We start from the raw sequence: 21,185 nt of genomic DNA, 5'->3' as shown, positions 1-21,185 counted from the left end.
TGCATAGGTCTGTCTTATATAAGCTGGCTGCCGGATCATCTCTCACGAGATTGAATAAATTTGCAAAGAAAATAAGTTGCCAACTTTCAAGTTCGCAAGTTATACAGCTTATACCTACCCTTCGGGCATAGACCTTAGGGTGCAAAAGTACTAGGAAAAAGAGAGAGAAAAACAGAGAGAGAAGAAAAAGTATAATGTTTAAAAAAAACAAAAAAAAAATTACCCGCACACTCTCATCAAAGTCGTCTTGAACTTTAATCTGGAACTCATGGTTATAACAGCGACGAGACAGCGAATTCGAAAAAAAAATTCAAACAAACCGAAGTATTTGTAATTTGTATTTGTAACCGAGAGAAAAAAAAAAAAAAAAAAACCACCAATAAAAATTGCTATGAAAATCTATGAAATATTCAAGCAGTGGTATAAAAATATAAAAAACAATAAAGATGATAGCGAATTTTATATAATACATCTTTAAATAATTTTTCACTAAAATAAGTTCTTCTAATTTTTTTTTTTTTTTTGTTCCAATCTATATTTTACTGATATATCCGACTGATGACCGGATCGTTTGTCCGGAGTATAAAAACGCGAGAGTGAAAAAGAAAAAAAATTTACAAGTGTGTGAAATATAAATAAGAAAAATGAATTCATTCATCCCCCCCAGTCTTCTGGTAGTTTGCCAAACCACGAGTGGAATATAAAAAGGGATGAAAACGTTGAAAAAACAGCGGCGTTTCGATTTAACTCGGTCCAGATCTCATCTGAATTGTACACGAAACATTAATTTCTCCACTCTTGTGTTGCAACAAAGGTCATATAATACCGATGCATACACACATATATATATACATATATATTAGGGTGGCGCAAAAAACCGAATATTTTTTTTTAGTCTCGCGTGACAAAATGTTAGTTTTTGATGTTTTGAGAGCCCACTCCAAAGGACAGCTCAAAAAATAAATTTTAAGGGGTCGCTCCAAATTTTTTTAAATGTCAAAAATCGTCAAAAAATTAAATTAAAAAAATTATATTTTCAGTATTTTGTTTGATTTTTAATTCATGTCGTGGTGTATTGTTATCGATTCTTTCTTACTAAATTGAAGAAAAAAAATTTATGAAATTTTAATATGAGTATTAAAAGGTCGCTCGAAAAGATCTAAAGAAATGGACCAAAAAATTGAAAAAAAATTATGAGCGACCTGTCAAAATTCAAATTTTTTGAACTGAAACTTTCGGAAACTTATTTTTTTTTCGTCTGTAAAATTATACCGTAACGTGAAAAAAAATTAGGAAAAAAAAAAATCGATTCTCGACGATTTCTGATGTTTCAAAAAATGTGGAGCGACATCTTAAAAATTTATTTTTGAGCTGTCCTTTGGAATGGGCTCTGAAAACATCAAAAACTAACATTTTGTCACACGAAGCTCAAAAAAAAAAAAAAAAAAAATAATAGTCATTTTTTTGTGCCACCCTAATATACATATACACCCATTACATTTACATGGGCATTAAATCGTGGATAAGATTGCACAGATTACACCCTAATATAATATAACATAATAGATGACAACAATAATGATGACGACGACGACGACGACAAGACCAATAACAATATAATAACAATAATAACAAGGACGATAATGGCGGTTTCAGGAACACGACGTGCGGTTCCATTGTTTCGACATCATTGAGGAGTGGACTTCGAGTGGCGTTCGAGTCCTGTATATGGATTTACGCACGCAGGTAGAGACGGCCGAGGGGTTGAAAAGGGACGGGGTGAAGGAGGGGCGTGATTGGCTGGCATTGTCACCCTCGATCTCACCGGCGAACAATGGATCGGGGCGCCCGCTTGTCCTTTGCGCTTTGGGCCTGAGTGATTGCGAAGCGAACGACAGAACTTCGGCCCTACAGACAAACAGACAGACAGACAGACAGACAGACAGACAGACAGGCAACCAGCGCCGAAAATTAACCTGACCGATCGGCCGTGATCCTCCGGTTATTGTTTTAGGACTATATTATAGGTACATACATTTGCATTTACGGCTTTCGTAATATGCCCGCCAACGGACATCTTATTTCTGCATAACATTATATCGTCAGCAGCAATTTCCTTTCGACGACGTATGTAATAATAAAGGTCTTGTTTTATCGCCGAAAAGTTATTTCTATGTATGTGTGAACTTTTTTTCGGGGTTGCGTATCTGGAAAGAAAAAAAAAAAAAACTGAACCCTTTGATAGTCCGTTGAAAATAAGTCTGACAATGAGTAAAAAATATTGGGGACTGGCTCGTGGATGCGTTTTAGTTTGCAGGGGGTTTTCGACCCTCAGGAACTGAAATCTGGAGTCATTTTAGAGCTCTATAGACGGGGTTTCGAAGAAACAGACAAATTTGTCGTTTTTTTTTTTTTTGTTTTTTTTTGTTTTTTCTTGCATTTTCATTGCACAGTTCACAAAGGCAAAGCTACAAAGTGCATTTTAATAAGCACGTTATATCGTACGACCTATATAATATTATATACCTAAAAAATGCAAAGTAACGTAAGTAAGGAAGTAAGAATAGAGACAGGAAAAGAAAACGACGGAAGGAAAATTTTTTTTTAAAACAGAAAAAAAAAACAAAAATAAAAAATATAAACTACAACCACGAGATAAGACAAACAAAACTTTACAAGCTCTCGCAAAGTTTAAAAGCAAGAGGTTAAAACGGACCCGGGGGTAAAATGAGCATAAAAAGAAATTAAACAACGAGAAAAAAGGGAAAAAGAAAAAAGAAAAAAGTACATGAATAATTTAAATCCCGTCACCGACGGATGTTCAAATTCACCTTCCGGGGCTTTCCGAGTCAAGGCAGTAGCCGCCCCCCGTTTTCCATCGTTCAAACGAGACTCGACCGAACGAAGAGAGGGTTGAAATTTTCAACCTCTGATCAATTCCCTTTGCCCCCCCCCCCCCCCTCTTTGCAGCCGTGCACGGAAGAGTATGACGTATAGCAGACGTCCGTTGGTAGGGGGGGGGGGGGGGGGGGGGGGGGGGTGGAAGTGAGTGAATCTCTTTATAGCTTCCGGGACGGAAATGTGACGGCGATACCTAACTATATCATGTATAATATATATATATATATATATATAACTCGTAGCCCGGGCTTTTAACAAATACTCTAGACTTCTCCCTTGCATCTTTCCTAAGTCAAATTTATGTCCAATGTGCGTTCAACACGACGTTGCAGTTCTCAATATGCACATCCTGGTTCGTTCGTTGACCTCGTCAAAATAAAATAAATTTGTAAGATCTTCGGAGCGCGAGGTGAGCCGATGTGGCAGGTCGATCGAGCTGGAAAGTTTGACTTTGACTGGACAGACAGACTGGCGCTTCGTAATCGATTAGACCTTCGAGATTTGGGGCGGACTTTATACTTCTTTCAAAAACTTTCTAATCCCAGCTGCCCCGGGGCTGATTCTCCGTGACTCTCGTCTCCGGAGGAGCTGCCTCCTGCCATCCTGCCTTTCTTAATTCACTTCTTACCCGCCGTCTCCACTCCGAGAGGAATACTCCAGAGGGTCTGTTTAGCGTCTTTACCCTCGCCTTGCTTCCCCCCCCCCCCCCCCCCCTCTCGAATACCAATTATGGACCTACCTGCTCGGCATTTCTCAAGTATGAAAACCGCGAGTTGCAGGTCTTTCAGGATTTGGTCTATTTCGATCGCCGATTACGAAGATATAGAGATTGGCCAAAGAACCTGCAAGGTTGATGTTAGTAACGTGGTCGTAACGAAACGTTGAGAAAAAAATTGGTGCTTTTTTTTTATTTCAACGATGATTTTGTACCAAAATTACGAAAGAACGGTTTTTCCTAAGCACGAATCGTTACGATAACATGACAGGAACCTGACGACTAATCTGATATTGTATTCCAGAATCGATGAAAGAAGAACCTGACGAGACTGCAGCAAGAACAAGAGGCAAAAAAGAAGAAGATGGTGATGAAGAGGAGAAAAATTGTCAGGATAACGACGCAGGGAAGAAGGTTATGCAGTTAAAACTTTCCGTGCGATAGTCGACGGCCAAGTTTTTCCTTGCAGGTATTCTGACAATCTAAAAAACTTCTAACCTTAAAAACAAAGACGTCGTGTCGTCTTGCCAGATCGTTTACCCATTACGATCATGTGCCTGGGTATAAAGTGCGTACCTGAGCCTACTTCTAACCCTCGTCAAATAGGGGTTTGAATCAGAGCAGAAAAAAATGAGGGCGGGTTAAGCACGCGAAAATAAGGGGTGGCCTGAAGCCTCGATCATCCGGAAAAGAAACTGGAAGTGCAGGAAGAAGAATATAAATGCAAGACGAATGAAACGGAGAGAAGGCAGAACGTGGGGGTGTATGTGTGTGTGTGTGTGTGATGTGGGGTGTTTCACGGAAAACGCGCGTTAACGGGCCGCCCTTCTTCACCGCCATTCGTTCCGCTTGCGAAGGGTGCCGGCTGTGGAGGATTATTGGCGGATTTGCAATATCACCCGAGATCCTCTCCCTCCTTTTTCGCTCTGGGTGGATCCTTACATCGCTTCCACTCGTCCCCGTCCCTCCCACCCTCTCTCACTCCCTTTCTTTTACACAAGGCTGGACATTAAGTGGACCAAATACCTGTTTCGACGTAACTATTATACCCACCCTCGTGTATTATATATAGAATGCATGCAAGGGTGGATTTGTGGCCTCGTCGCTGGGTGTGTAATAATTCAGGGTTGCGGTATGAGGATCTCTTCGTGCATGCGTATGTGCGAAGTACACCCGGAGGACGTGTTCAGAGCGCGTTTCACGCTTCGGGTATCGTCCGAAAAGTGAAACGGCTTGAATATTCAAACTTACGTATTTCTAGGCTATCGCAAGACAATGCTTGAAATATGTTGTTTGTATCAAAGTAACATCCGGTCTGAACTTTATTCGTTAGTGTATTCCCATGACAAGGTAAAGAGAGGAATCCCATTGTTATAACCGAGAACGAAAAGCTCAGGTTGTTTCTATTTTTTTTGCACATTATACAGCGTCAACATCCAAAGGAGGATCGAATCTAGACAGAACGAGGAAAAGCATGCAACGCATGGATTATGTTCGTTAAATAGCAACCAGAGAGAGAGAGAGCAGCAACGGTATCGACGAACCGACGATCGATGGTTATTTTAGTATATGTTCAGGCGAAAACCGAGTCTCGTCCCACTTTTTCTCGTTAATAATAGCAGTATCATTTTACCGCCGGCCATCCATCCAATCGTTTACCTTGGAGCATCGAATATCGCGAGAATTTCCCTGCCATCGAAACTTGGTACAAAAATGAAGCGAAAATTCAATCAGAAAAGAAGCGGTAGACGATACTCTAATGGTTATATAGCCATGCAAGATTGTGTCCATTGAACACTGCACATAAAATGAAGCTGTTAAATATCGCAATAATTTCACAGTGTCGACTAGGTACTATAAGGACATTTTTTGTGGTCAATTCGGAAATTCAACATCAAACAGTGTTGGTCTGACTTCATCAGGAAGTCTCAAAATCATGTCAGAAAGTGTTGGACTGACTTGATCAAGTAGTCATAGATTCATATTAAACAGTGTTGGTCTGACTTCATCAGTTCGTCTCATATTCATACATATCAGATAGTGTTGGACTGACTTCGCATAGTTTTTGATGGATGTCAAAACGACAGTCTTTAGTAGTCTACTCGTGATTTGACCTACAGTGCACTACACTGTATCGTTATAAATGAGTGAAAAGTGTAAAGAAACGAGGAGTGAGTTATCAGGGCAGAAACACGCGTTTGAGTTGAATCGGTGGATGGTTTAATCACTCTCTACACGCTGTCAGGTTGATCCCCGGGAATAGCAGAGCGACGTGTTCCAGATTCTGATTCATACATTAAATCGACTCGTCGCAGCGCGCAGATAGTATATGTCTCTCTTTCTCTCTTTCTCTCTTTCTCCCTCTCCCTCTTTTCGCTCCCTCGGAACGATCCCCGAGTCCATTTATATAACCACGAAAACCCCGCGTCTCGCCTCAACCCCTTCTTTTCCTTTCTCCACGGAGGGATAAAAGGATGAGGGAAGATTTGTGTCCGATAAATTCTTGCGGCCTTAACCCCGCCGCTCAGTTCCCACCCCCGGCAACCCATCGCCGCCTCGCTTCATGCATACAGCCGGGAATCGAACCGTCCGAAATACACCCTCTACACTTTACATTAACAAGCTGTGCTGCATGGGTCAGACTGACCCTCTACATCCGACTTAAATATATACAATGTTCGACCAGCTGTTGTACATCCGTTTTCATCGAAAGAGGATTATTATTTTTCACAAAGTGTATTGTCATGTGAAAAATAATATCCTGGAAGTGTCAAATTTTTTAATTGACAACAAGAGTCTTACGAGCGGAAAGGATTCTTTCGATCAATGATTAATTATTCCGAAGTCAAACTCGATCAGTTGCACAGAATTCCCTTCTTTGGCAATAAATTTCTTTAGAGGAGGTACATCCTTTCTTTACAATTTATAATTAAATCTCTCTTATTCGCATACCGTGAGTTTTTCTCACAGTAACCGGAGCTACATTATACCAAGGATCGTGGTCCAGGAATGTAACGACGAACGTCGTTCAGTTAAACGAAAATTAATTCCGAGAACTAGCGGGTGTCTTTTCATCTTACGATCTCTATCCTCTAACTCGTTCTTCTTCTCCCCCCCCCCCCCCCCCGCCACCGCCCCATTGCTCAACATTCGTAGTTACCATAATAACAACCCGCAAATTACATTTTTGATTCAGCGCCAAATCTCGTGTATTATGCATCGACAGCGGCGTATTTATTCCATAAAATCTCACTGTATCACAGGATGTATACGTATATATATATATATATACATACATATAATATTGTACATGGAGAAAAATAAAGAGAAGGAATGAAAAATTCAAACTGTAACAAGTTTGCACTGAATAATTATCATACGAATAATTATAATAACAATATATATAAGAAGTCTGTCTTCGAATAGTTGCATTGAAAAAGACGATCAGCTTGAAGATTCGAGCGATATGTTATATTTTGTACAAATTCTGAACTGAATAGAAGATAAAAAAAAAAAAAAGAATTGACACGTCCCGCAGGTTTTCTGTGGATGTGACTCCATTAAAGAATTGATATGACGAGGGGTTCCTTTTTTTTTTTTTTTTTTTCTTTTTTTCTTTGCTACATAAAACTCGTCCCAATCCCCAACCCTCCGGCCTTTCAAAGGAAGGAAGGAAGGAAGGAAGGACAGAATCGACGTTGTGAGTTCAGACTCGAATACGTCCAATAACACGTGCGCGTGACATGACTGCGGGGTATTATGGTTATAGAAAAGCTGTTCAGGAAACCTAAGGGTTGAACCAACGCTAGCGAACAATTCGCCACGGAAGTCAAACACTCAATATTCTCTGTCATGTGTATTCGCACGTAGTTAAAATAGTTATTTCGAAGTATTTTTTCTGTACCTTCGCACGTCTAACAGACGTTGATTCGGAACGGCGAGGATGGATTCGAACTGTTCGCAAATTGATCGGAACAAAAACAATATTTACCAAATATTGTATACATACATAAATTAATGTTAAATTCTTTTTAACATTTCAAAACTTGACAGATGCAAAAAACTTTTTTCATCTTTTGAATAAAATTCCTATGTATAACGAACTCGTACGGTCAATCTATGTAGATATACAAACAATACGTAATTGAATAATTTATTCCTGAAATTTTTTTAAATATATTATACGTTGGTTAAAAATTCCATAATTCGTAGTATGAAAAAAGCAACAACTCGTGCAGAAAATTTTCAGACAAATTATATAAGGCTGCAAACATTCTATACATACCTACGTAAAGTACACAGTAAAAGTTAAATTTTATATACAATTTTTAAACAGGTTAGTTAAAAAGTTACTTTTTGCCCCCCCCCCCCCCCCCCCCCCTCCACGGTTACTTACGACGGGTTAAATTTTATAGACCGAAAATCACGAAAAGGGAAATACTTGTGTATGTATATTAGAGTGATCGTTAAATGGAAGATTTAATTATAAGAGCTCTATAATTTTTTCACATTATTCTCATCCCTTAGACTCCTTGTAGATCGTATATTCCACACGAGTGGTGGGTTTTTTAATTTAGTATATTATTTTTTAAACATTTCTCAAGCTACCTCACGTCGTAATTCATACTTTTTTTAATCTTCGCATTTTTATTTTCGATTGTACAGGAAAGAAGATGTGTGAGAAATTCCATTTTAGTGCTTAAGAATTAAGTACAAAAAAAAAGGCTAACAGGGAGACTCAAAGCTCGAAAAAATCAAAGGTTCATTTTTTTTTTTTAACATCCAAGCCGATCTACGACGATCCAACATTGAAATTCAGAAAAAAAAAAAACCAATCAACGCTCTACAATCTGAAATTCGACAATATTTAAACGTACAACCCCACGTGCCTATTTTCACGACCGGATTCGGGAATCGAAAGGTTCCGGCCGTCTAGTCTGAGCTGATTCAGGGAAAGGGGGAGGATTTAAATAGTATTTGCGGCAAATATTGCGTCAAGAACGAGACGAAGCCTCCCCCGTTTCACGATGGGGTAATTCAATAGCGTTACGTTGAAATGGCGTCGAAGTGCGTACAAGGAGTGATCGAGGGTTGGGGTTTGTGGAAATCACGGTAAAACCGGTGGTGAGATAAGGGTGAAAGGAGGGGCGGGGGGGGGGGGGGGGGGGGGGAGAGCGGAAATGATTCTCGATCTCGTGATCGCCGTTTGCCGTAACACGTTGACGCGTTGCGTTGTGGTAGATAGACGTGGAAGGAATAGAACGACGAAACATTCTCCGCAGAACGAATTACTTTCTTCGTCTTCCGCCCCTCCCATCGCCACCCTGAAGAAGATGCCGGTAGCTTAACCAGGAACCAATTGCCGGCCTGAAGCAGATGCTGGCCCCCCTCTATATGTCTGTCTGTCTGCACCCTGAAGTTTTCCCCAAACAGGGTAGTACTCGGTATTCGGGTTTTAATGCAGGCAAATTATGGGGCAGGGGTGAAATTCAAAATTTTAAAAGTACCGAATGGGCAGAGTTTTGAATTTTTTAGTGACGAAATTTGAAATAAAGAAATTAAAAATTTTGAGGAAATATCAAAGATTCGAAAGTGAGATAATGAGAAAATTTGAAAATCCAGATTTTGAGTTCTGTGAGTTTTTGATAAATCTTGGTAAAATTTTACCCTTTTGATCTTTCTTTGTTTCAGATTTTCGATATTCTTTCACGCCCGCACTCGTCGAGTAAACTACGCTGAGAGAGTATGTTTTGATTTTCGGAATTACACTTTATCGAAACTTTACTTTTCGGAACTTTTCAACCCCACTTCCAAGCTATCATATACCGAGTGTGTATTCGGACTCGTCGCGTAATATTTTACCCTTTATTTAGTCCTTAAGGTATTCAAGGGTAGAACGTAAAACGCGTTATTATACACGCGACTCGAAGCCCTGTATCATTTGTAGACAGGAAGAATTAACCGAGGTGGAAATAAAAGCTCTATACATATAACATTGTGCGCGTATTATATTCGTTGCAAATGTAAAAACAAGGGGAAAGAAAATGGGAGTCTGAATTTTTAAACCTATGTTATGTACTATACCTACTGCAGCCGAGTTGAATTATCACAGAGACGACATGAAATAACGGAATGAAGTAATTGGTATCCTCTTTTTAATAAGAAGACAATTACATTCCATGTGTACGTACTGAAGGAATAAATTATCAAGGCAGAAATATATCTTTTCTTTCATTTGTCAAAAAGGAATAAACTTTTTCTCTCTTAATCTTTCTCTCCGTTTCCGTTAAAATTTCGTATTTTTATCCTGGAAAAATTGCGTATACTATATTTTAACTTTAAAAAGTTCCAGGATGATGATATTGGTTCAATTTTTGCTGTAGCTGTGTGTCGAATTTTCTTTTTGTTTCGGGAAGAGAAACTTTAGACTGTTCTCTAAGTTGTAAAAAATTTTCTCACTTTCTGACCAAACCGAAGTATTCTATTCTCAACGCAATTTATTTTGAAAAAAACTTTTTCTCCGTGGAAAAAACTTTGAAACTATCCCGGTATAATTATTTATTAATAATTCTAAAAGTGACTCGCGTTGGCTGGTATGAAGTGACGCGAACAAGTCGATAGAAAGAAAGGAAGGAAGGAAGGAAGGAAGGAAGAGAGGGAGGGAGGGAGGGAAGGAAAAGTAAAAGGCAGAGATCGAAGCTTGAGGGCGACAAGGCGTGGAGAGCGAATTACTGCCGCCCAACGGGACAAATAATCAGAGGAAGAAATAAAAATAAGAGAAAAAGATAAAATAGAGAGAGAGAGAGAGAGAGAGAGAAAGAGAGAAAAATGAACAACGGGATAGGAAAAATGAGAGAAAGAGGCAGGAAAGAAAGAATCAAGAGCAGGAAAGTTACAATCAGAATGAAAAAACGCACTCGGGGTTCGCCGCCGGATGAACGGGAATAATACAAAAGCGTGCAGCGCAGCTTTCCCGGTGGAAAAGACAAGGGAAGAGAAGAATAAAAGGAAAAAAGAAAAAAGCACAGAGCTCCAGAAACTCCATCACGTCTTCGGGATAAATACATCTTGAATGAATTATTATTATCAATATAACAGAGAAAGCACCGTTTAAATATATCTTTTCGTACGATTGAATTGAGCGATATTGAAAGATCGGCTGAATTTTCACGAGTGTAAAATATAATCGAATCAAAATTCAAAAGATATACCTGATCTCGCATGATTATTTTACAACAATGAAGACGATCATAATTATAATTCTTCGCGATGTATACGAAGGATATGTGAACCCAGCCAGAAATTCGAAATCAATGAAAGAAAAACAATGCTGTTTAGAAGAAGGAAGAAGACTCGACGATTTATCGAAGTGTATAAGACGCATTTGTTCGTCGTTTTATTCCCTCTCCGAGCGAGTTATTATATCCCGGACTGGTATAATAAAATTCGATCGATAGGCGAATAAACGAATTTCGAGTATGAGGTACGTGCGAGCTGAGTTAGAGTGCCGAGGCAATATGAAGAATGGATTTATTGTCGTGTCAAGCGATCCGCGAGGATGAAAAAAAAAGTAAAAACGATATAAAAGAGTTGATATATATATACATATATAATATATGTTTTGTTTTTCCTTTTTTTGTTTTTCAACGAACGAATAATGGACAAGACTTATGGATTATTTATTGTTTGTCCACGGAGCCGAGCGATCGGAGTATACTTCCGTAGAACGATCATCAATCATCCGGCCGGCTATAGTAAAGTTTGGAATTGTATTTTTTTCCTTTTTTTACGCGGATCCAGCTTTTCTCCAAAGCCGGAGTTAAGGTAGAAAAATGAAGCTTAATTTTTTATCGACTGTACATCTTCGAATGAGAAATAAAATTCCTGCAATTCATATAGATCAGCGGCATCTGCTGGTGATAATTATTACCGACCGAGTTCAAGATGCCTGTATTACCGAATGACGGTACTTACCTACTGAGACTTGATCGCGACGCACGATCTACGCAAGGAATATCTAGAAATCTAACTTACCGCGTGTAGTTCATAGTCGCTTTTGCGATCAGAATTCTATACATTTTTTTAAATATAATCAGCAGATACAACCTCCAAAATTAATCACCGTTTAACTAATATTAAACAGTGTAATAATTATATTTAACAATATTTTCATTATATTCTCGTAACGTAAAGAATGATGTAAAAATTTCATGTGAATTTTTGTATTAATATAAGTTATCAAGAGGAATGAAGCCTTTTCTTTTCTTTTCTTTTCTTTAGAGAAATATAATCGAAAGAAGAAATCGAAGTGAAGTTAAAAACAAGAATGATATTTTTACTTTTTGATAACGTAAACTTTTTTTTACAAGCATGTCAAGATCATATAAATGATCTCTCTCTCTCTCTCTCTCTTTCTCGTTCCAAAGTAAAAAACGTATACATAAAACATCCTGACCTGATTCTCAAACTCGACGACCAAAACGAAACGAATGAAACCCGGTATTGAATTGCTCACTTCCTGCGTTATACTATCTGCAATCTTATCGTCAATAATTTCTTCTACACCTTCTTCTTCTACGTATATCAAATACAGGTACCTACGCAAACCTTAGTAGAACACAAAACAACCTGCACATTCCGATTTGGATTATTTATACCTCGACAAGCCTATTAAAACAAATTTTACACAAATTTTGAAATTTTCAATCATTCTGAATTACTATACTTGCTTTCGAAAATTATTTTCCCCTTTAAAAAGAAGTTCATTCATCCGTTCACCCGATTCCCAGTGATTGTCTTTGCACAGTGGTTTGTTTCATAGAACTGTAACGCTGTCGAAAAAAAAACAACAAAAAAAACATTTTCAAAAAGGAGATTCTAAGTTTGAAAAAGTTGTACCTAGGTTTCGTTTTTTTTTTTTTTTTTTTTTTTTTTTTGCGTGTATTATTTTCGTTTCGTTATTCCTTTATATTCAGAGAACAATAACCACCTGCCAATGAGACGCCGACGATGTTTCAGTGGCGCAATAAACGAAAGCAAGCAAGAAAGAAAGAAAATCCTCTTCACGATTCTGCTGCATGTTATAAGTTGTACGGCGCCTGCAAGTTTGCCACTGGTGACTGGCCTGGCGCCAACAATGTCAATGGCATTTCCGATCCGGGCTTTTATGCTATTGTACAAATATGTACATACATATAGGTATATATATGTATATACCGAGTCTGGGATGCGTCTCGAGGGAACAAACAAGTCTGAGAATGAGGTGGAAAAATAATCGACTTTCGGTTAGATCGATTATTTTTAAAACTCGATTAATCAAACTGCTCAATTATTTTTCCTAACAATCGATTTCTGCTTTTTGCATCTACGAACGACGCGATAAAATACTAATTTACGCGACTAGAATATAAATTATTATCATTGTCTTACTAATTAAGTATCTATTTGATCTAATAAATAATAAATAAAATAAAAGGAAATAACTCGTTTCGTTCCGTTTCAAATCACCAATGAATCGATTAATTTTCACCGATTCAATCAGTCTTGTCTTATCCGATTACTTTTTTGCATCGATTATTTTCAACTTAAAAGCCATCGTCATGCGCGTGCAAATTTATCATCTCAACGATGATAATAAATAAAGAAAAAATCACTGACCTCCAGGTCAGATTGGTGTGATCCCACTTCTCGCCGTAGAGCGCGTATCGCTTCTGACGTCGATGGTGATTCCCATAGAAATTCGCACCCTTCGAGAATCTCGGGTCCGGTTTGTCCGGAACAGCGCATCGCTTAGCTTTCATCAGTCGTATGGTTGCCTCGTCGATTTCTCCTGTCACCGGTATTCGTGCAAACCTCTGAAACGGCGGGAGAATTTTTCTTTTTTTTTTAAATTTATACTTTATTAAATTTATTTTTTATTAAAATCATCATCATTCCTCTGAATTTGGTTTTCTACAGAAATTACGATGTTCGGAGATTGAAAAACGCAGTTTCTGTTTTTCACATATTTATTAATATTTTAGTTTTGTCAATTTTGTAATTTTGAAGACATATTTCGGGTTTCGAATTTGACAGAAGTTTATCAACCGACCGATTTCACCAGCATTCAAATGTTCGATATTGAACCATATTTGTTGGAAGAATGCTACGCGATTTGAATAATACTCGAGGAGATGGGAAAGCAGGAGATGTAGAAGCTGGATCGAGTTCCACAGGTTGTAGCAGCGAATCCGAATGAGAAATTTTCCATCGATTACCTCCCGGAGGCGTTGGGAAAATAAAAAGAGTCGACGAAGCTTGTAAGAACGAAGAATGGAGATAGACGAGAGCTGAAATGAGCGGACAGAAGAAGGAGGAAAAGAAGTGAAAGGAATCAGACCACCCGAATTCCGGAAAACCGTCGCGAGTCACGTACGCAGGAAAAATGATTTTGCATGAAAAATCCTTCGTTACGTTACACGGCACGTGCTCCGGGTGAAAACGAGGTGATGAAACTCTCCTGGGATCGAGACAATGGGATTTGAGATATTGAAAAATAGGGGAGGGTGGGAGGGGCAAAGTGAGCCCCTTGAGAAAATAATGCCCAAAATCAGAATAATGTTAATTTTATCCCTAGTTATTTAAAAATTTTAAGGTGCCCACTTTGCCCCACCCTCCCCTATATATAATAACAAAGCGTGTAGCAGCGGTAATAAAATTATTTACAGAGAATCGAGTGGGACGATTTCGCAGGTGCAAATCATAAGCATCGAGTCTTGAATTGAATAATTGAATAATTATTTTTACAAAAGAATAATCGCTTCGTCACATCCGTCGTAGACGTTAAACGCACCTTGTCTCGTATAATTTCCATACGTGGATTATCTTCGCAATAAAATTTCTGTCGCAGCAGGAAGGTAGCAAAGAACATTCGTAATTCTGACTCACCTGAAGTTCCTTTATGGCATCGATGAGCTGATCTTCCGTTCTGAGGCTCTGAGTCTCCCAATCGGTTTGAGGTAGGTATCCAAACTGAGTGAGATACTTTTGCTGAAACACGAGAATAAAAAAAATCTGTGTTAATTAATCGGAATCATTCAACAGGATGAAAAAACTGTCTGGGGAAAAATATTCCTGAATCATTTGATAATGATATTGCAATTGCAGGAAATTTTATATTTTTAGATAACCATAAAAGAGAGATTAAGCGCAGTCGGCAATGGAATTAGTTTCCGGATGTCCAACTCGAGGAAAATTCTAATCAAGCATTGAAGTGATAAAATTTGTAGAGTACAAAAAGTAATTAAACTCGATTCAAAGAATCTTTCCTCGATATGAATTCCAAGAATATATATAAATAATCTAAATAAAATTCGTTATCTTGAATGAACTTGATTCACCGAATGTATGACCAAATAATTATACAATTTCAATATGTATGCACTAAAAATAAAGATTATTACTGTACAGTTTTATTCGACTGGTTAATAAGACCAAAAATTTCTTTTCCATATCCAGAAGAGATTCTGTTTCATAAAAATTTCACTACGAGCCTCGATTTTTATCGTTCTATTGATTGACTAATTCTTCCATGAAATTGTGCGAGCCAGAAATACTATATTTGAATAGTGTTTGAAGCCAGCGCAAAACAAGGAGAGGGGAGGGGGGGGGGGAGTCGGATAGAAAATCATAGGCCCGAATGATCCCAGACGAAGCGTCTAACGACGATAAGCTTGTGGAGTGTATAACGATAAGACGAAAATGGGCGTAACGAGATGTGAGGAGTTAGAAGGTATAAACCGCGTGAAAGTGAGCGTGAACCTGTAAAAAATCAAGTTGCATGTCTAGTATATACAGTATCTACTGCAATAGAATATGAAAAATGGAAATACGAATGAAGAAGAATGCAGCCGCGGTCTGATCGGAGGCTCAGGTCGAAGAAAACTTGCAGGGAAGCAAGACTGCCGCGCACGTATTTTTGTTCAAGTCAAAAATAGATCCCAGTGTGCACGAGACGAGATTCCTCGGCATGCTTTATGCCCCGAATCACACCGTGGGTGGAAAAGGAGGTGGAGAAGGTGGTGGATACGTAAAGAGAGCGGTGGAGAAGAGAGATGAGATGAGAGGTGGTCGATGGATGGAGGTGTAACGGCTAAAACGTGCGGGGAAAATTGAAACACTGTGTAAAAGTCTCTTTCGCGTTGGATTCGTCTTTGGGGGAAATCTGGAGGAGACTGAATTTAGGAGAAGAAACAAGCGGATTTATAGACGAGTGACTATGAACCAGACCTCGAACTTCCAAGTTTATAGAGAGAATAAAGAATAATAAACAATTCGAATTTTGAAGTACAAATTCAGACTGGTGATTAACGATTTTAAAGACCTCGAATTGCGATGTTGCGTGAAAATGTTTTATCGATTTTGGACCAAAATTGGAATATTTTTACATTTTTTTTACACAATATTGGATTTCGCAATCTGACTTCAGACTCGAGATCAGCCACTCAAAAAACCGACGAGTACTAATTTTCATAAAAATGCAAACGTTTTTAGTTTTTTTTTCTTTCAGCTTATCGAAAACGCTGAATTTAGATTTCGCAAATTTGACCTAAGATTCGCGAATAGCGACTAAAAAAAACCTCGCGATACCAATTTTTATTCAAATCCATTAATCCATTATATGATCTTTTGAAATTTAGTTATTTACACAACAGAAAAAGTACCAAACCGATCAAATCCAAAATCTAATCAGTTCAAAGTTAGAAAAACCGTGTCGATTGAGACCAAAATCCTTGAAATCCGATAACTCGTTAAATTCGACTTTTCATTTTCGTTATGATTATATTAACTTTCATTTTTCTCTGAGAACAGAAAAACGAGAAGTAAAAAAAAATCCTCCCTCAATTATTAACCCCCCCCCCCCCCCCCCCCCCCCTCCCAATTTTCATGAACTCCAAAAGTATTTTCAGAAAAAAAACTTCTAAAACACTTCACCTATCTTAACAATATCATTATCATCATACAGGTGATCGGTTAATTTCCTTCAAAATTGTCGAAAGGAAAGATAAGCTCGTGTGTTTCGTCGTTTCGCGATACTTTCGCCACAACGTGGCTTGCGTCATATATATACATACGTACAACAAAACCCCGGGGATTTGAATAATACAGCGCGATTTACCCCGCGACTCTCGACATCCGCATATTACATAATATCCATCCCCGTTATCCGAGAGGAGTAGAGTTATGGGGGGCGGGGGGGGGGGGGGGGGGGGGATATTAACGTTCCATACGGTGAACCGTATAATGTAATGGAAAAAAATATGAACCGTGGAAGCGATTCGCAAATCCCCTGCGGCGTGTATATAAAAAAAAAATAAATAAAAAATAAAGAACCCTCGTCCGTTGTCGATTTCCGAACAATTGTTATTTAAAAATTTTTCCCTCCCCATTTTGGTTTCGTGCAATGTATTTTTTCACTTTTATTTATCTTTAAAACCACTTATGTGTATGTATATATATATATATATATATATATATGTTACATACTGCAACGTTTACTTTCCAATTGCAGACCGGCCAAATAACGCACGACTCTATATAATCTACTTATTGGCACGTGCGCGGTTTAACCGTAGATTGTTTGCCAATTTGACACGCTCGCGTACTTTTCGCGCACGCTTCTCTCTCTCTCTCTCTCTCTCTTTCTCTCACACACACACGTTAATGTATAACGTATTGCTCAGTCGCATAATCTGTGCATAAATCGAAACGCTGTTATGCATACGGAGGGTTCAAGGAGTCCTCCGTACCTATACTACATGTGCATATAAAAATTCTGCACCGTTTACAAAGGATATTATGACGAAAAAAAAAACGTCCAAAAATATTCCGATATTGGTAAAAATTGATAAGCAAAGGTTTTTTTGAATCACTGATAACGAATCCAAGTACAGACTTTCAAAATTTGTAACGGTGGATCCATAATAGTGGTTAAAAAAAAAAAAAAAAATCATCATATTTTCATGTAATACGGTATCCAAATCGTACGAAATCGTTAACCACGAGTCTGAGTTTGTAGTTCAGAATTCGAATTGAATATTATTCTCTTTTTTCTCTATGAACTTGGGATCTGCAGTGTAAGAACGGGAAGTTCGAGAGCTGGCTCATGGGCACTCTAAATCCGCTTGTATTTTCTTCGAATAACCTCTTCTTATCCGATCATATAGAAGGACGTGCGCAGCCAACTATATACATACATACATATATTAAAATACATACATATGTAGGTAGATATGTTCATACGTATCCGAAAAAGAAAAGAGAAATAAAAACGACGGACTTTCGTCTGGCCGAAAATAGTCAAGTGGTGCTTTTCGGAACTAACCACCACTGCATGGTCGGCGTCTTGGACACCTGGTTTAATTTTTTACGAACACTACTCAACGGTTCTACCATATAAGTATATCATACCCGTGGCGTATAGCCATGAGTAATAAAAGAACCTCGAACCCGTATAAATGAATAAGAATTTCCATTTATAAGCCATACATCGGAGTAAGAATATAGGTTTGTGGAAACCGTTTTCACTTTTATTACACTTATTATTCTTCTTTGCAGAAGTTGCTTCAATTTAAAAAAATACATCGACACCCTGTATATTTCTGTTTCCATTTTTCGTCTTACTGTCGGATCTAATTCGGGTTACTTTGAATTTTCTCAGACCAATCACGAGCGTTAAGATGTGTGAAGTACCATTTAAAAAGCTGACCAAGTTGCTATAGACCAATATATTGGTTCATATTTGAACTGAAACTTTCGGAAACTTATTTTTTTTTTGTCTATAAAATTATACCGTAACAAGAAAAAAAATTAAAAAACAAAAAAGAATCGATTTTTCACGATTTCTAACGTTTTAAAAAATGTGGAGCGACCTCTTAGAAATTTTTTTTTTAACTGTCCTTCGGAGTGGGCTCTTAAAACATCAAAAACTAACATTTTGTCACATGAGACTCACAAAAAAAAAAAAAATTGCCGGTTTTTTTGCACCACCCTACTATACACACATATATATATATATATGTATATAAGGACTTGGTGGTCACGAGATACATGAATTAGTGTAAGGATTAGTTGTCGAAGGAAATTATCAGCCGCGAATAAATATGCCGAGCAAGTCCTTCACTCTGTTCCATTCCGAATAAGGGGAACAACGTCTTACTTGTCAAGCAAAAAACGACGACACTCGATTCTATAACGTGAGATTGTGCGATGCTTATGACTGCGGTTTTCTTTGTTCGCGCGGATTCCATCTCGACAACCCACGTGGAGGATCGGTTACCATTTGAGATTCATCGGTATTGACCATTCGATGTTCATTTATTGAATACAACTCGACTGGAAATATTTTTCTTCAACTCCATCCTTTTCGCATCCTTTTCGCGAACAAGTATACCAAAAACTCGTGTGTCACATGACACGCTTTGTTGAACACCGTCTCCAGCTCGGCGAGGAGAAACCAGACGTGCGATCGATGGTCCTTCGCATCTTTGTACAGGACCAGGATCCTCCGTTTACCCATTGTCCAGGCGAGGAACCGGAGTGTCGTTTTGCGACTTCAAAATTCAAAGCGAAAGTGGACGCCGCGGTGGGTCAGTTGAGTTTTTTTCACTATGGGAATTCTTTTTTTTTTTTTCTCGTTACGGTATAATTTTATAGACAAAAAAAAAAATAAGTTTCCGAAAGTTTCAGTTCAAAATTTGAATTTTGAAAGGTCGCTCATAATTTTTTTTCAATTTTTTGGTGCATTTCTTTAGATCTTTTCGAGTGACCTTTTAATATTCATATTAAAATTTTATAAATTTTTTTAATTTAATTTTTTTACGATTTTTGACATTTTTTAAAATTTGGAGCGACCTCTTAAAATTATTTTTTTTTAACTGTCCTTTGGAGTGGGCTCTTAAAACATGAAAAACTAACATTTTGTCACACGGGACTCAAAAAGAAAAAATAGTCGGTTTTTTTGCGCTACCCTAATGTATAGATATATATGTAAGTATAGATGTGATACCTGCAGTTGGAACGAAGGTAGCGTTCGACAGTGAGAAAAAGAATTCCGTGTCAATTATCCAAGCGTATAATAATACAAAGTAGCGTATAATAGTATCTCGTAGGAAAAACACTCGAGCGCAGAGTATCACGAAACGCAGAGAGACACGAGTTGAAAAGCTGGTAATAAAGGAGCAACACACACGAGGTTTCCACAATGGCAAGTCTCCGCAGTGCAGCCGCATGCATAGCGTGCGTCCTAAGCTATATAAGGTAAGGCGAAGAAGCCGAGTTGCCGACGAGAGTCCAAGGCTTCTTCTTCTCCTGCTTCTTCTTCTTCTTCTTCTTCTTCTTCTTCTTCTTCTTCTTAGCTTTAAAAGAGAGTCCGAACGAGATAAGCCAACGTAGCAATAATATGGAGTCGCAGGGAAACTGTCGAAATGATTAGACCCGATGAAATGACATTGAAAGAGTTGCATTAACACCATAGAAAAATTGACGGTATGGACTACTATTATAAAAATTCATTGAACGTCAGATACTGTTGAGTTGACGACAAGTAGAACAAGATTAACATGAAATAGTGTTTGATTGAAAAGAAAAAATTTTCTACAGAAGTCGGCACCGCATTTTTCTTTCTTTTTTTCCAAAAATCAGGTCGAAAATATTGTTCAAACCGACGAAAAAAAAATACGCTGTCCAATTTTCAACTCTCAGTATTAATATTTAGAGGTGCCTCGTTGGGTTTTTATATTTCCCATTAAAATAACGTGGGAAATTTGTTTTTACTTTTGTTTTCTTTGAACTTTGGAATTTTATAACTATCGTAGACGCATTTGTGTAATGATTATAAGACCGGAAGGTATTTTTGTAGGGAATTTAACGCTCTACAAAAAATATCTACTCTTTCAAAAGTTATTCGAGAACCTATGTTAACCTTTTTTTACCTTGAATAATAAAAACTTTTGAAAGAATATATCTATCACAAAATACGTAATGAGGGGGGGGGGGGGGGGGGGGGATTTTCCAAACCCTCAGAGATTTAGCGTGACCGTTTAAGGAGGACGAACGACAAGAAAAATTTTGATAATATCGAGTTTTTGATTTTTGAAACGAATAAAAAAACGATGTGATCAAAAATTCCTCCCAAAAAAATTTATATCACGGTAGTACGTGTGTAGAGAAAAAAAAAAAATTTCAATCTTCCGCGATGAAAGTGTATGCTCTGCAAGGAACTTTTGGCAGAAAATTTCCAACGTAACGTTCCCAAAATTTCCTTGCTCATGCATATATTTTCATAGCAGGAGATAGAAATTTTTTTTTTTTTTTTTTTTCAGCACACACACTACCTAATAATCTAAATTTTGTTGGAAGGAATTGTTGATCACATTTTTTTCAGGCATTTGAAAAACAAGAAACTCGATGTCACCGTAATTTCACCGAAGCCCTCCTCCCCCTTAAACTGACCGAAAGGCAACGTTGTTGCCAAGGTTTGTTATACGTATCTATAAACGAGATGATTTTTCACGAGGAAAAGTGATTCCCT

General features: G+C 37.9%; 1 protein-coding gene across 1 annotated transcript in view; it reads right to left on the bottom strand.

The window, feature by feature from the left end:
* LOC124410353 (matrix metalloproteinase-2-like) overlaps positions 1 to 21,185 on the bottom strand; it is a 156,751-nt gene that overhangs the window by 90,614 nt on the left and 44,952 nt on the right. The window contains exons 2-3 of the mRNA XM_046888641.1: positions 14,543 to 14,644; positions 13,274 to 13,470 (exon numbers count right to left, since the gene is read on the bottom strand). Of these exons, the coding sequence (XP_046744597.1) occupies positions 13,274 to 13,470; positions 14,543 to 14,644 (299 nt within the window). The remainder of the gene's footprint in view (positions 1 to 13,273; positions 13,471 to 14,542; positions 14,645 to 21,185) is intronic.

The sequence above is a fragment of the Diprion similis genome, chromosome 9 (assembly GCF_021155765.1).
Source record: "Diprion similis isolate iyDipSimi1 chromosome 9, iyDipSimi1.1, whole genome shotgun sequence".
NCBI lineage: Eukaryota > Metazoa > Arthropoda > Insecta > Hymenoptera > Diprionidae > Diprion > Diprion similis.
Note: the sequence above shows the minus strand (reverse complement) of the source record. Positions and strands in the feature narration are given on the sequence as shown.